Source organism: Pteropus medius, unplaced genomic scaffold (genome assembly GCF_902729225.1).
Source record: "Pteropus medius unplaced genomic scaffold, Ma_sr-lr_union100, whole genome shotgun sequence".
Classification (NCBI taxonomy): domain Eukaryota; kingdom Metazoa; phylum Chordata; class Mammalia; order Chiroptera; family Pteropodidae; genus Pteropus; species Pteropus medius.
In genome coordinates, this window is record NW_024351730.1 from 33063639 (window position 1) to 33076823 (window position 13185).

Consider the following 13185-nt stretch of genomic DNA (forward strand, 5'->3'; position numbering starts at 1 on the left):
TCAAATAGTCACCCGAGTTAAAACCAAAAAGCGGAAAGCAGTTCTGAGGAATAATGAAATATTAGATTTAAATTATTTTTGGTTAAAAACATTACTTAGGGTAATGTTTTAACATTTCCAGTCACCACAGAATTCTGTAAGTGGGTACTTCATTAGATTAGTAAAAAATTTGGACTTTTGTGTATATGTAGGGGTAGGGAGATGAGAGAAAAAGGAGATGAATAGTAGAAGCTGTTAAAAGAGAAAAAAAAGGAATGAACAAAAGTCCATATTCTTAACACCCATAATTTAGAAAAGTCTAGCATTTTAGTAGATTCTTCACGTACAACCTAGAAATGTACATTAACAGGAAACTTTCTACCCACTCTTTGACTCTCCTTTTCCCATCCTCACGTCTGCTGGGATCTATCAGTGGGTGGAAGATATTGTCATTGTTTATAATGCTTATAAGCCTGCATGGATGTGAATGACATATATTTAGAAATCAAAATAAAGCTTTAGGAAGATCTTCAATTTAATGGAAACTAGTCTAGTCATTTGAGAACCACAAGAGCTTTTTAGGGAACATCTGCCTCTGCAAGCTGGAGGAAGTGTGGGTGTATTGGAGTCCCAGTGACACCTTGTGATGTCAGTCACTCCTAGCCTGAGGGCGATTGGCTATGAAGAGCTGAAGCAGAGTTTAAATTCTTGCACCATCAGAGAAGTGGTCAGAATATCAACAGAAGAGTGGCTTTACTGGGCATAGATTTCCTCTGTGAGAACTTCAGCCTGATGGTTGAGACTTTCTGAGAAAAGTCTTTGTGAACTGAAGAGGGTAAGACATTTTCATGGTTTACTATTTTAAAATGACTTCTGTTTTGTTGTTTGGAAAATACTAAATATGTATACATGTCGAGAGGTATTATGCCATGTAAAGAAAGAGAGAGAACCGTGTCTTGGATAAAAATGATTCTCATTTTTGTACCTGATGGTTATACCACAGTAAATAATGATATTAAAATGACATGTTAAGTCATTAGAGTCAGGTATTTTTCTCGGTAGTACTTTAATTTGATCTCTGCGTAGTACTTCTTAAAAGGAAGGTTACAGAACAAGAGGCAGATAGAAAGTCATTTCAAAGTGTAGCTTTAATCAGGAAAACAAATGAAACTTTTACGTTTAGGTTTCATGGGTATAGTGATCATGGCCTATAGGACATTATGAAAGAATCTAAACTAGATTGGCTGGACTTTTAAAACATGGTCTTTTAAATTAAAAAAGAAAAACAAAACAAAACATTTAATGCTATTCGTCTAGACAGCATAAAATAATATTTATTATAAACTGAGTAATTGGAAAAAAAATGTTAAGACCACGGAAATAAACCAAGGGTGCGATAATTATAATGCTTTTGTATTATTTAGCTGGATATTCAAGTTAACATAATGCCTTGCATATAGTCAGAATTCATAAAATTTTGAATACAATTGTCTTTTTAAAACATTTTCTAATGTAGAAGACTTAAGATTATATATACTCCTGTCCATATGTATTTTTATTTGCTGCATTAATTTTGTTTCTTTATCTATAATGGAAATGTCTGTCTTCCATAGCAGAGAGTGGGAGCTGTGGTCAGGCAACGTATTCTGTGTGACATCTAGCAGATCCCATGTGTAGTAGCAATACTTCTAGAACCCTGTCTTTTTCAGGAGAAATAATCTTTGGTGAACCATACTTTCTCTTTCACTGAGGCCCAAGTAGACTATCCTACTTTGATCTGGTTGATTAAAACATGGGAATAAATAAACAGTTTTCCAAAGGGCATTATTCCATTTACCTATCCCAAAATGATGATGTGAACCAATGTGCTTCAGATGCTTAGAGACTTTACAAATCTATATTTAATTTGGGGACGCCTAAGAGTTATTTTAGTGTGGTTGAAGGCATATAACATGGAGTTGATTGTAATCGACCTCAAGACAACTACAATTGGAAAAATTGGAAAATTTTATTGATTTATTTGTTTGGTTCTCTGAATTCCTGATAGAATTCATGTCTTGGGAAAATTAGACTTTCTTTTTAAAAAGAAATAATGAAACATTCTAAATAATGGATGTTCTAGTTAGTTGAGTTCTGGGTAATTTTACTTTTGTAAGATCAGCTTGTTATCATCATTATTACACACTGCTATACACTCAGCACCTAGAACCAGTGTCTGGCACATAGGATGTTCTCCATGAATATTTGTTGACTTCCAATAAATGGATAGATTCCTCATTAGTATTATTAAGAAAAACAACACTAAGTCAAAAATAAACAAATTAAGCATGATAAATTGAGCCTATGATATTTCAAGGTCTTATTTCCTTCTTTTGGCCAATCTTTCTCATTTCAGTAAAAGAAGATATACTTTACAAGTGAATATAATACAAGTTTTAAGAATATGAGTTTTCTTACTTGAGAGTACCAAGAAGTTCTGGCTATTCTCCGGGGTAACCAGAGAGAAAAGAAACTGTAGTTCCCTTCTCCAGATCTTAAATTTTTAGATATTTTCAGCTCTGAGAAAACAATTGATAAAGGTTGAAAGTCTCTAAAACATACATACACTACCTTCCAAACAAGTGGAACTCGAACTGAGTTTATTTTCTTTTGTTACACATTCTTATTGTAGAATGACAGCATGTACAATGTACAAATGACATTTATCAATCACCGAAGAACTTGGGGTTCTGGGCTCAAATCTTTCAGGCTCGTAGCTATTTTGCTTATTTATTACTCAAAATAAGACTACTGCATATGTGCTTCTACTCTTTTTAGTGTGGTAGCTAAAGGGTATATAAAAGTTTAGAGCTCTTATTTGGAAATACGCTTCAGAAAAATGTAATTATTTTAATCAAAAATATGAATTAAAAATCTAAACGAGGGTTTAAGATCTGACTTTTTAAATGCTTGATGGCAGACTATATTCTTTGGGAGGCAATATCAACTCTCTCCGGACCCCGGAGTATATTCTATTTTAGTTCATCAGACCATTTGAAAAATTATTACTTTAGGTCAGGGTGCTAAATGGTATTTCTAGCACATGAGCAAGTTAGTGCATCTCCCTTATGTTGCATAATTTTCCATCCCTAAGAAATAAACACTGGGAGCACATACTTCCTTCATGAAAACACAATAGTCATTGGTGTAGAAAATCTCATTTCGTTGTTGTTGTTTAGATTAAAAAAAAGAAGCAAAAGAAAATATAAGAGGAGAACTCAGTATTCATTGGCCTTTTATCAAGACTAGAATATTTGCTAGTTTTCAGAGCATCATGAGATTACCACACTATTCATATTTCACTTTGAAAATTAAAATGGTGAACAGCCCGGTTTTTTCATTTGATCAAGAAGCCAAAACCATTGGCATGCAGTTATTCTGAGAGTATCATATTTGAGGAAAACTTTCCTTTCCTTAAAAAATGAACCTAAGAACTTAAGAAAAAATTTCGATTGTGGGAACTAAAGGGAAGTGTAGAAGAGGAAAAACATTTCTTCATTCGTAGGGTCTTCTCTTGGGCCTAAGAATTAAACTGACCTAAGACAGGTAAACAGGAGAAAAACATACAAGTGTTATTAAAATTTTTGCATGCACAGGGAACCTTCACAAGAGAATGAATACCAAAAGTGACCAGCGTTTATATCTTTTAAACAAAGAAACAATACATTTGTGAAGAATTAACAAGACAAAGGGGTTTGGGCTAGGGGCAGTAAATTGTGAGGTTATCTAGGAAGATATGAGTTAGTTTAACAAGGTTTGTTTGTGCGAATTTCTCTTAACCTCCACTCTCTGTCTCTGGTGATAAGAATGCCTTCCTTCCCCTGGTACAGAGAAGGTAACTTTTACATGGGAGTTTTACCTCCTGCTTTCAGAAAGAAAGGAGGATTAGAGATCATTTCTTTCATCTGCTGTTTCTCAAGTGCTTGCAGCTCAAAACAATTTTTATGTCATTCAGAGAGGAATATTTTGGGATGAGATATTCTGGTTTCCTTCAGAAGTAACATCTTGTTGAATTAGGTTTGTTTAAGGTTGAGTTGAGCATTTTCATATGCTTGCTTTGTTGATATTAGGCAAAGAATTTGAAAAAGACATTTAAATAATATCAGAACAAGGATTGATATGAACTATGCCTAATTAGAATAAAGAAAATAACACAAACTAAGAATGGCAATGTTGAAGAGAGATGATGCTCATGATATAAAATAAGAGGCTCTATGTACCATTGGAGCTGTATGAAAGTTCAGATGAAGACCATTCTCAGCTTCCTTTTCTTAGGATTTCAATTTTTTCTTGAATAAATTACAAAAGAAAAGATTAAATGACTTCACAAGCCCAGTATTTCAGATATTATTCAGCATATTCAGACATTATTGAGCAATGTATGCTTATTTCTTACATCAAGGGTTAAAATCATTAAGAGTACCTTAAAAACAAGCTCATGCCTGTTCTCACCCCCAGTGACCTGATCTGTTACTGTGCAGTGGGATTCATGCATTGGTATGTCTTTATTTCTCCCCAGGTGATACTAATGTACAGCCAGAGTTGAGAATCTCTGGCTTAGATTTTTTTGTCACTAGTATAGCATACATCTAACATTTAAAGAAACAAATTGACAAAATTGAAGTCTGCAATAAACTTGCAGGATTTTTCACAAAATATATAGAAGTTTATCCAACCAGTTATTAGGGCAGCCACAGGGTTTTACTAGTACAGGGCAAGTTATTTTCCTTTCAATCATGTCAGTAACTTTTTACATTAGCATCTAGTACATCAATTTTTAGATATAGAACAAATTGTTTTCCAAATCACTAGTTCTTGAGGTGTGAAATGAAGCCACCCTACAGGAAAATACAGTTTGATTTGGCCTATTTCTTTTCACATGATTCACAAGTGCTTCCCAAACCTCTAATCTTCCTGAGAACCTTCAGTACTGTGAATGACACTTAAAAGAATTTAGCATAACCATGTGTTATGTATGACTAAATGTAGCACAGTAGATATTAAGAGCTTTCTGGAGCTGTAATATGAAAGCTGCCATCGTGTATCTCTTACAGATCAAGGAAAAAAAAAAAGCAAAACCAATCTATTTTATCTAGACATTATTATGAGGTTATATAGTGTGTGTGTGTGTGTGTGTGTGTGTGTGTGTGTGTGTGTACAAATGCCCACCGCCTATCATTGGTATCAATACATTTAGTTTTTTGGGGGAATATATTAGCCAGGTTGCTCTGCCACACTAAGCTACATAATTATCATGAAAGTGAAAGATTAGAAATTTCTCTATTCCTTTTTCTCTACTTTTTCCTCCATTTATCATATTTTATGGGTTGGTGAAGAAGTGTTTCTCGAGCTCTTCATTGAAAAATTTTCAATTTATCTCTTAGGTGTGAGGTATTTTAAAAACAGCTTTATTGAGATACGATTCACGTTTATACTTTACCTATTTCACAGTTCATTGTTTTTAACGTATTCACAGAGTTGTGCATCCTTTATCAAAATAATTTTAGAACATTTTCATCACCTCTAAAATTCACTCCCTAGCTGTCACCCCCAACTTCCCATCTTCTCCAGCCTTGAGCAAACACTTATCTACTCTGTTTCTATGGATTTGTTTATTTCTAACATTTCATGTGAGTGGAATTATACAATATGTGGTCTTTTGTGTTCATCTTCAGTATAATGTTTTTAAGTTTCCTTTACTTTGCAGCATATATTAGTACTTCATTTCTTTTCATGGATGACTAATATTCCATTGTATAGACATAGTATATTTTATTTATCCATTTGTCAGTCGATGGATATTTGGATGAGTTGTTTTTTAATTAGGGAGGAACTGTTAAAAAATTGAAGCTCCTATACCTTTTTAGTATGGAGAAAAACATCTGTCCTTCATCACAGGTAGAGGTGTCACACCCAGCTATGAAGACCAGCATCCTGCTTATGCTTCTTTGGGGATTGTCCTGTGCTCTTCCAGTAAGTATCATGATAGAAATACATGAAAACATTCTTTTATACCTAAAACTTTCCAATTTTCATTGGCTATGAGCCAAGGTGGCTAGATATGTTTCAGTCAGAAAAAATATAATAGTTTCTTAATAAACTGTGTTCTTTAAAATATCATCTGAGTTATTCCTTATTCTGTTCAGTTGCCATTCATACAGCTATGATTCTCATTTTTCTTCCTCACAAGCAGTGGTTCTCAAAGTGTCATCCCTAGACCAGCAGCATCAATGTCAACTAGGACTTTGTTAGAAATGTAAATTCTTGAGTGTTACCTCAGACCCACTGAACCAGACTCTCTAGAGATGGGGCTCAAGATCCATGTTTTGACAGGTCTCCAGGTGATTCTGATGCTTGCTAAAATTCAACTACTACTGCTCCTAAGAAAGTAGTGTATTAATAGCTGCAGCCTTGGAAATTTCTCTGTGGGCTGACCATATGTACTAAATTTTCTAGGTAGCCAGGTATCAAAACACTGAATCCAAGAGCTCTGAAGAATGGAAGGTGAGTAGAAATAAGATTTTTTGAAATATTTTAATTTTAATATATTATTAATATAACCAAATTAGCTCCATTGCAAATGTTGAAACTGCTAATGATTTAATGAACACATTAATAACCTATAACATAAGTAGTAAGAGCTATAATTTCTAGTTCATATTAAAAAAAAACTTAGTTCATATAATGCTTCACCTCCAAGTTAATAGCATAATTTGATGAGGAAGCATTTTCTCTTTTAGCTTTATTTTCATAATGGATGTGTATAGTAGCGCAAGGGGTTGGGTGACAATGAACCAAGACTGCCCTCGGAGGATTAGGACTATAAATATGTTTACCAGATGTCTGGTTAGGCAGGAGGTCAAGTCGTAGAAGGTGAGAAAAGAATGAAAAATGAGAGGGTACTAGAGTCTTTGCTATGAAAGCTAATGTTAAATGACTATTGACTCTGAATAATCCAATGATTATTAGCTCTCAATAACTCAAGAATCATTGCCAGGCATGGTTTTATGTGGTTTACATGTATTAACTTTCTCAATCTTCGCAACGCCCCAGTGAATTAGGTGTTACATTTTATTCTCATTTTACAAATGGGAACCCTGAAGACAGTGAGTGAAACCTACCCTGTCTGCATTATATGGTTAATAATTGTTAGAGTCAGACTTTGAACCCAGGTCACTCTGGCTTCAGAATCCACATTTTTTACCAGGGGGTTTCATCCTTCTCAGGAAGGGACCTGAGCTAGGAAGTCAGTGGGTTCTCAAGAGTGGAACTACAAGTAAGGGTTAAAATCTTATGTTAAGTCAGTGTTTTTGTTCATTACTTTATTTCCTACAGGCTTTTGCATATGATACAACTTGGACACAATGCTTTAGTGATGGGAAGATAATGACAGAGGTTTGAGATAGGGTTCTGCCCCGCCTGAGGCTGGAAAAGACATTGCATGAACTTGCATCAGAGATGTCATAAGGCTCGTTAATTTAAAACCAGCCACTGTAGATCCTTTGTCTCATTCAACCAGAGACTCTAGGAGTACCACAAATGTTCTATGTTCTCAAGTCCAGTGTTGGCATGAGAAAAATACCAATGTCTTGCTCCCGACTGACTACCCCTTAATTCCAAGTGATAACTGACTGGAGTAGTCTGCCATTGTGCCTGCCTGTAGCCTCACAGGGCAAAGATTTAAAATGATTACAGCTTCTTCCTCTGAGGAAATAACTCCAACCTTGCATTGCTGAGAGGCTTGTTGAAAACTTGTTGATAGCAGCGTCACCCTGCTCTACTTTGCACCTTGGGTCTTTACACCCATCTCTCAGCAACTTCAAGCCACGGGGACTTGGAAATTTTACTTTGCTCACGGGGAAGGAGGAGAGTAGAGGGAGAAAGGGAACCAGAGTCTCAAGCAGTGAGTTCTTGTAAGATTAAAGAAAGTGAAATAAATTAGAACTCTGACTAAGTTTCAGATTTAGCATTTCTTTTTATTCAGGTGACCTTATGTGACTCAAAGAAGGTTTAATGGCTTTCTCCATTCAGTTTTGTCTACTGTTGAATTTTATAAAGTGGATGTTTTCAAAATGGATCTTTTTTTTAGTTTATATCATATTGAATAGTTCTCAAGATGCTTCCATAGGCATTAGCCGATTTCATCCTCATAGCAGGCCTGTGGAATAAGCACGGTGGTTGCCAATATTCTTAATTTATAAGAAAGTGATATCAGGCAGGTGAAGTGAACTGTTCAAATTCACAGAGTCACAATCATTGCAGTCACCTGAGAGTTAGGGCTTTCCTGGAACACATGAATTTCACTGCTAACAACAAGATGGTTATTTTTCAGGGTTAAAACCAATACCAATGAGCTAATTGAGACTTAAATCTGGGTTCTGAGTTCCCATTTTCCCTATGTTATGTTTTCTCTGGGTTGTATGAACAACCAGTTTCAAAGAAAGCATATTTTTCTTTAAGTATAAGAAATACAAAAATCTTCTAGGTTTTCCATACCACAAGATTTTTTTCAGGCCATTAGTCATCTCACATTCATTTTTTAGCCATTTCATCATAAATGTTATTACTCTTGTAAATATGAAATATATATCAAGAAACTTAAAAAATCCCCTAAAATTTTTCTAAATTTTGTGATGACGCGGTTCCTGTGCAGGAATAACTCGTTTTTTTTTCCTTCATTTTTTATAGGGTCGTTTGGCTCAGACACAAACACCTCCTTTGGTAATGATCTCATTTATTTTTTGTCATAAACATCTCATAAAGTAACTTTAACTCTCATCTCATCACCTTAGGCCATTTAGAAAGTAGTAAATCCAAACCACGAGCAATTGATGTGTATCATATTTTTTTCCTTTCCTTGGGAATTACTAAATAACACACTTTTTTTTTCCTTTTAGGAGAGCAGTGAGTCATCAGAAGAAAGTAAAGTTAGCTCAGAGGAACAGGTAATTAAACAGTCCTTTTTAAACTTTTCAGGTTATTTAGAAATTGAAGGAAATGATGCTAGACTAAATTACCTGGCAACTGTTCTAAATATAATATTTTCTAACCATTGCTTATGCTGACTAAATAGTCCCATAAAATAAGGGAGAAATGAGTGGGAGAATTCAGATGTGGACATATTTATCACTGGGGCCAGATTATAGACACTGTGGCCCTAAATGTCACCCTAGTTAAAAAGAATACACACACACACACACACACACACACACACACTCACGGTTATAGACTGTTAGACAAGTAACGGCTCATTCATTAATCTAAAATGTTGCTTTTACAATTAGAGCAGTTCACATCAGACAGAGAAAAGAGTTCTGGATAAGACGACATGAAGTGCCTGCTGGGCCTGGAAACCTCCTCCATGTCCAAGGATCCTGTTGGAGGGGAGAATAGGAGACCCCTGAGGAACCTTCAGTGAAATAGTCTCATCCTTGGCTCTGGGAGGGAGAAGAGCTGACTTAGCTTACATCCCTTTAATAAAATTTTTTTTTCTTTCTGCTTCTCCTCCCTCTCCCATTTCCCTTCCCCTCACCCTTCTCCTTCTTCTCCTCTTTCTTCTCCTTCTTCTGCTTTCTCTTCATTTCTCTAACACTAAATGTCATTACTTTCTTAGCTGTCCTATCATTTGACCAAACTAAACCCTGTGGGGCTCCAGAGGTTCCAGGAACCAGGTTTTTCTCCAAAGCTTTGATCCATGTTGCATTCTATACTCAACCACAGTTAGAAGATGAGTTATTTAGCTTTTTACCACTATTTACTAAAGGTCTGTTAAGGAACAGTCTAGAAATTTATCAGCATGGAACTGGAGAAAGGCTCTTTTCTGGGGATGCTACAGCTTATTACCTCAGTGATCTCTGAGTTCAAATAAGGGAAACAGTCTGCCTGAGAAGGATGGCGTACGTGCCTACTGACATATGGAAAGCTAAACAGGTGCTCGGTTTCAGCCTACCAGTGTAAACTCTAGAGATGGAAAGAGATCTCATTATCCCATAATCCCAATTGGAAACTCAGACTATGATCAGTAGGAATACGTGGAAAAAGAAAAAAAAATGGTGAGAATACTGTTTTAGAGTATGAGAAAGAGAGTAGATTTTTCAGAACACGACAATGCCTCACTGTCCTTTATCTGTGTAGAGCATCCCATTGTTTTACTTATAGGGATAATCTGTCTGAGCTCACACTTAGAACTTGGTGGTCACACTAGTTGCAGTCTTTTAGCTGAGCCTTCTATGGACAACTCTCTACTTGGGAAAATGAGGTGTAAACACAGTTTGGGTGAGATATAGACCTTACTACAATATTTTACTTTCTTTTTAACTAAAGATTTTATACTCTTGCCCTAATAACTTTTTTTATCCCAAGTTGAATAGAAAAAAATGTGTGGGTCATTTTAAAATCACCCAATATTTTTAAAAACTCTGTTTTAAACCAAGCAATTTGATGAGTGAGCATTATAGTTCAACTCTTTAGTTTACAAAAAAAAAAAAAAAGAAAAAATTCTGAGAGTTTTCTTGAAGGAATCATATTTACCATATGATTTGAGTTTCATCAATGTGATTTTAACAAAACTTTTTGAGAAATTTTTGCAGCATGAGTGAATAGTACTAATATAAAATGGAATGACTTGGAGTTTCAACTCCTCTTCCTTCCCTTTTAACCTCAGGGAAGAGATGTTATTCAGCAGTAAAATTGACCATGGGTTATGTGAGGGACATAGGAAGAAGAAAGGAGAAAGAACCTTGATGGATACTAGATACCACCCTCTGTATCACCTCCTGAAGTACTGACTATGTCTGTTAACCCCAAACTCCAGGCAGATGAAGACTCCAGTGACAGCACTGAATCAGAGGAGGGCCTGGGCTTCGATGACCATCAGTATGCTCATAGACCAGCTGATGACATCTCTAGGAATGGAGGAAAAGAAGGAGATGATAAAGATGATGATGAAGATGACAGTGGAGATGACACTTTGGGTGATGATGACAATGGCCCAGGACCTGAAGAGAGTCAAGGAGGAAACTCCAAACTCAGAAGTGATGAGGACTCAGCTGACACTACACAATCCAGGGAAGATAGTGCCTCTCAAGGGGAAGACAGTGCCCAAGATGCCACCAGTGAGAGCAGGGACCTTGACAATGAGGACGACGTGAACAGTAGGCCTGAGGGAGATGATCCCATTCAAGAGAGCGAGAGTGAGGAGCACTGGATGGGAGGCGGCAGTGATGGGGATAGTAGCCATGGGGATGGCTCTGAGTTTGATGATGAAGGAATGCAGAGTGATGATCCAGACACCATCAAGAGTGAGAGAAGCCACTCCAGAGTGAACAGTGCCAGTGTCAAATCAAAAGAATCAAAAGAGAACAGTGATGAGCAAGCAAGCCCTCAGAATTCAGGTGAGAGGCAATCAGTGGAGTATCCTGGCAGAAAATTTTTCAAAAACTCCCGCATTTCTGTGGAAGATGACACAGGTGACCTTGACAATAGCAACACAATGGAAGAAGTCAAGAGTGACTCCAGAGAAAATACTAACTCCAAAGAAGTTGGTCTCAGCCAATCCAGAGAAAACAGCAAGAGTGAATCTCAAGAAGATAATGAGGAGATTCAGTCCCAGAAAGACAGTCAAAATGTACAGGATCCCAGCAGTGAGTCTAGCCAAGAGCTTGACTTACCATCTCAAGAAACCAGTAGTGAATCTCAGGAAGAGGTAGTAAGTAAGTCCAGGGGTGATAATCCAGATGATACCTCAAGTCACTCAGAAGAAGGTCAGGAAGATAGCGACTCCAGTGAGGAGGGCAGCTTGAGTAAACCCTCCAGTTCAGAAAGCAAATCCCAAGAGGAACAAGCAGACAGTGAATCCAATGAGAGCCTCAAATACTCAGAGGAAAGCCCAGAGTCCACTGAGGAGGAGAACAGTTCTAGCCAGGAAGGCCTTCAGTCTCACAGTGCCTCTGCAGAGAGCCAGAGTGAGGAAAGCCAGTCTGAGCAGGACACCCAGTCTGAGGAAGATGATAGTAGTGATTCTCAGGACAGCAGCAAATCACAAGAAGATAGCAACTCTACTGAGAGTAAGTCAAGCAGTGAGGAAGATGGCCAGTCAAAAAACACTGAGATAGAAAGCAGAAAATTAACAGTTGATGCTTATCACAACAAACCCATTGGGGATCAAGATGACAATGACTGCCAAGATGGCTATTAGCATCAGCTTTCCTAAGATGGGGCCCTCATGTAAAGAAGTCTTGGGGGTTGGAGAGTATGGAAATAATTATAACTATAATTTATTAATTTTTTTATCAGGAGAATAACTGGAGGGCCATTTCTTTTCTGAAAGGAAATGCTAGACATTATACTTGTTTCTAAGGTGTCACCAACCACAGAGGTTTAAATAACGTGGAATGACACCAGAACACACTCAGTGAGACTGGAAGCGAGGAAAGATGTGCATTACAGCTTCAAAAATGACATAGTTCCTATGCACAAATCTAACAAATAGTTATTGAGGTTCTATTATGTACCAGGCACTGTGGTAGGTGCTGGGGATATAAAGAAGCTTAAGACTTATTTCTTGCTCCTGAGGAGCTTACAGAGAGATAAATAAAGCTAAAAAGGTAAAGAGGAATACACACGAGGGAAATGAGAATCATTACAATCCCACGTGGAGAGTTCTATAATAAAGGTATGAGCAAAATACATGAGAGCATAGAAGAGGGTAACCAACGTTGGCTTGGAGAATCAGGGAAGGGAGGGCTTCACAGCAGAGCGTTGCATAGGATTTCTCCATCGAAGACAAGAGAATTCTATTTATTCTTGGAATAAGCATTAGTAAATCCTATATTATTCAATATTTAGTTTGTGGGAGCACTTTCAAGTTCTGAACCAGTGAGATGTTTTAGACAAACAAAAATTTTTTTTTCAACTAATTTATCATTTTTGACTTTTTTTGTGGAACTCCCATGAACATCACCTCATTGACTACGGGCAATGATGTGAAGGATTGGAACAAGAAAGTGGGAGAAAGAAATTCCTCTTTGAATAGATAACTTTTAGCTATTTTTTTCTAAAATTAATCTATGTGCAATGCTAGAAAAACTGTCCTCTGAGTTCTTTACATACGTTGCACATAACAAAATTGTGTATATTGAATTCAATTGATTTTTGCCAAATGTCCTT

The 13185-nt window shown here is 36.6% G+C and overlaps 1 protein-coding gene across 3 annotated transcripts; it reads left to right on the forward strand.

Annotated features, from left to right (window-relative positions):
• Nucleotides 1-602: 602 nt before the first annotated feature.
• DMP1 (dentin matrix acidic phosphoprotein 1) lies at nt 603-12924 on the forward strand. 3 transcript variants are annotated; one of them, XM_039844972.1, is made up of 6 exons: nt 603-814; nt 5917-5991; nt 6475-6522; nt 8707-8739; nt 8916-8963; nt 10832-12924. In XM_039844972.1, the coding sequence occupies exons 2-6, from the start codon at nt 5938-5940 to the stop codon at nt 12212-12214; spliced, it is 1566 nt and encodes a 521-aa protein (XP_039700906.1). In that variant the 5' UTR covers nt 603-814; nt 5917-5937; the 3' UTR covers nt 12215-12924. The 3 variants fall into 3 exon arrangements, with proteins under 3 accessions (XP_039700906.1, XP_039700907.1, XP_039700908.1); XM_039844973.1 differs by lacking the exon at nt 603-814 and having other exon boundaries at nt 5938-5995; nt 6479-6522; nt 10832-12458; XM_039844974.1 differs by lacking the exons at nt 603-814; nt 8916-8963 and having other exon boundaries at nt 5938-5995; nt 6479-6522; nt 10832-12458.
• The last annotated feature ends 261 nt before the right edge of the window (nt 12925-13185 follow it).

What these genes read in the sequence shown, in the direction of transcription:
- DMP1 (XM_039844972.1), top strand. Translation starts at nt 5,938, where the DNA reads ATGAAGACCAGCATCCTGCTTATGCTTCTTTGGGGATTGTCCTGTGCT. An exon ending in AGACACAAACACCTCCTTTG is followed by an intron (nt 8,740 to 8,915) that starts GTAATGATCTCA and finishes TTTTCCTTTTAG; the next exon opens with GAGAGCAGTGAGTCATCAGA. An exon ending in AAGTTAGCTCAGAGGAACAG is followed by an intron (nt 8,964 to 10,831) that starts GTAATTAAACAG and finishes CCCAAACTCCAG; the next exon opens with GCAGATGAAGACTCCAGTGA.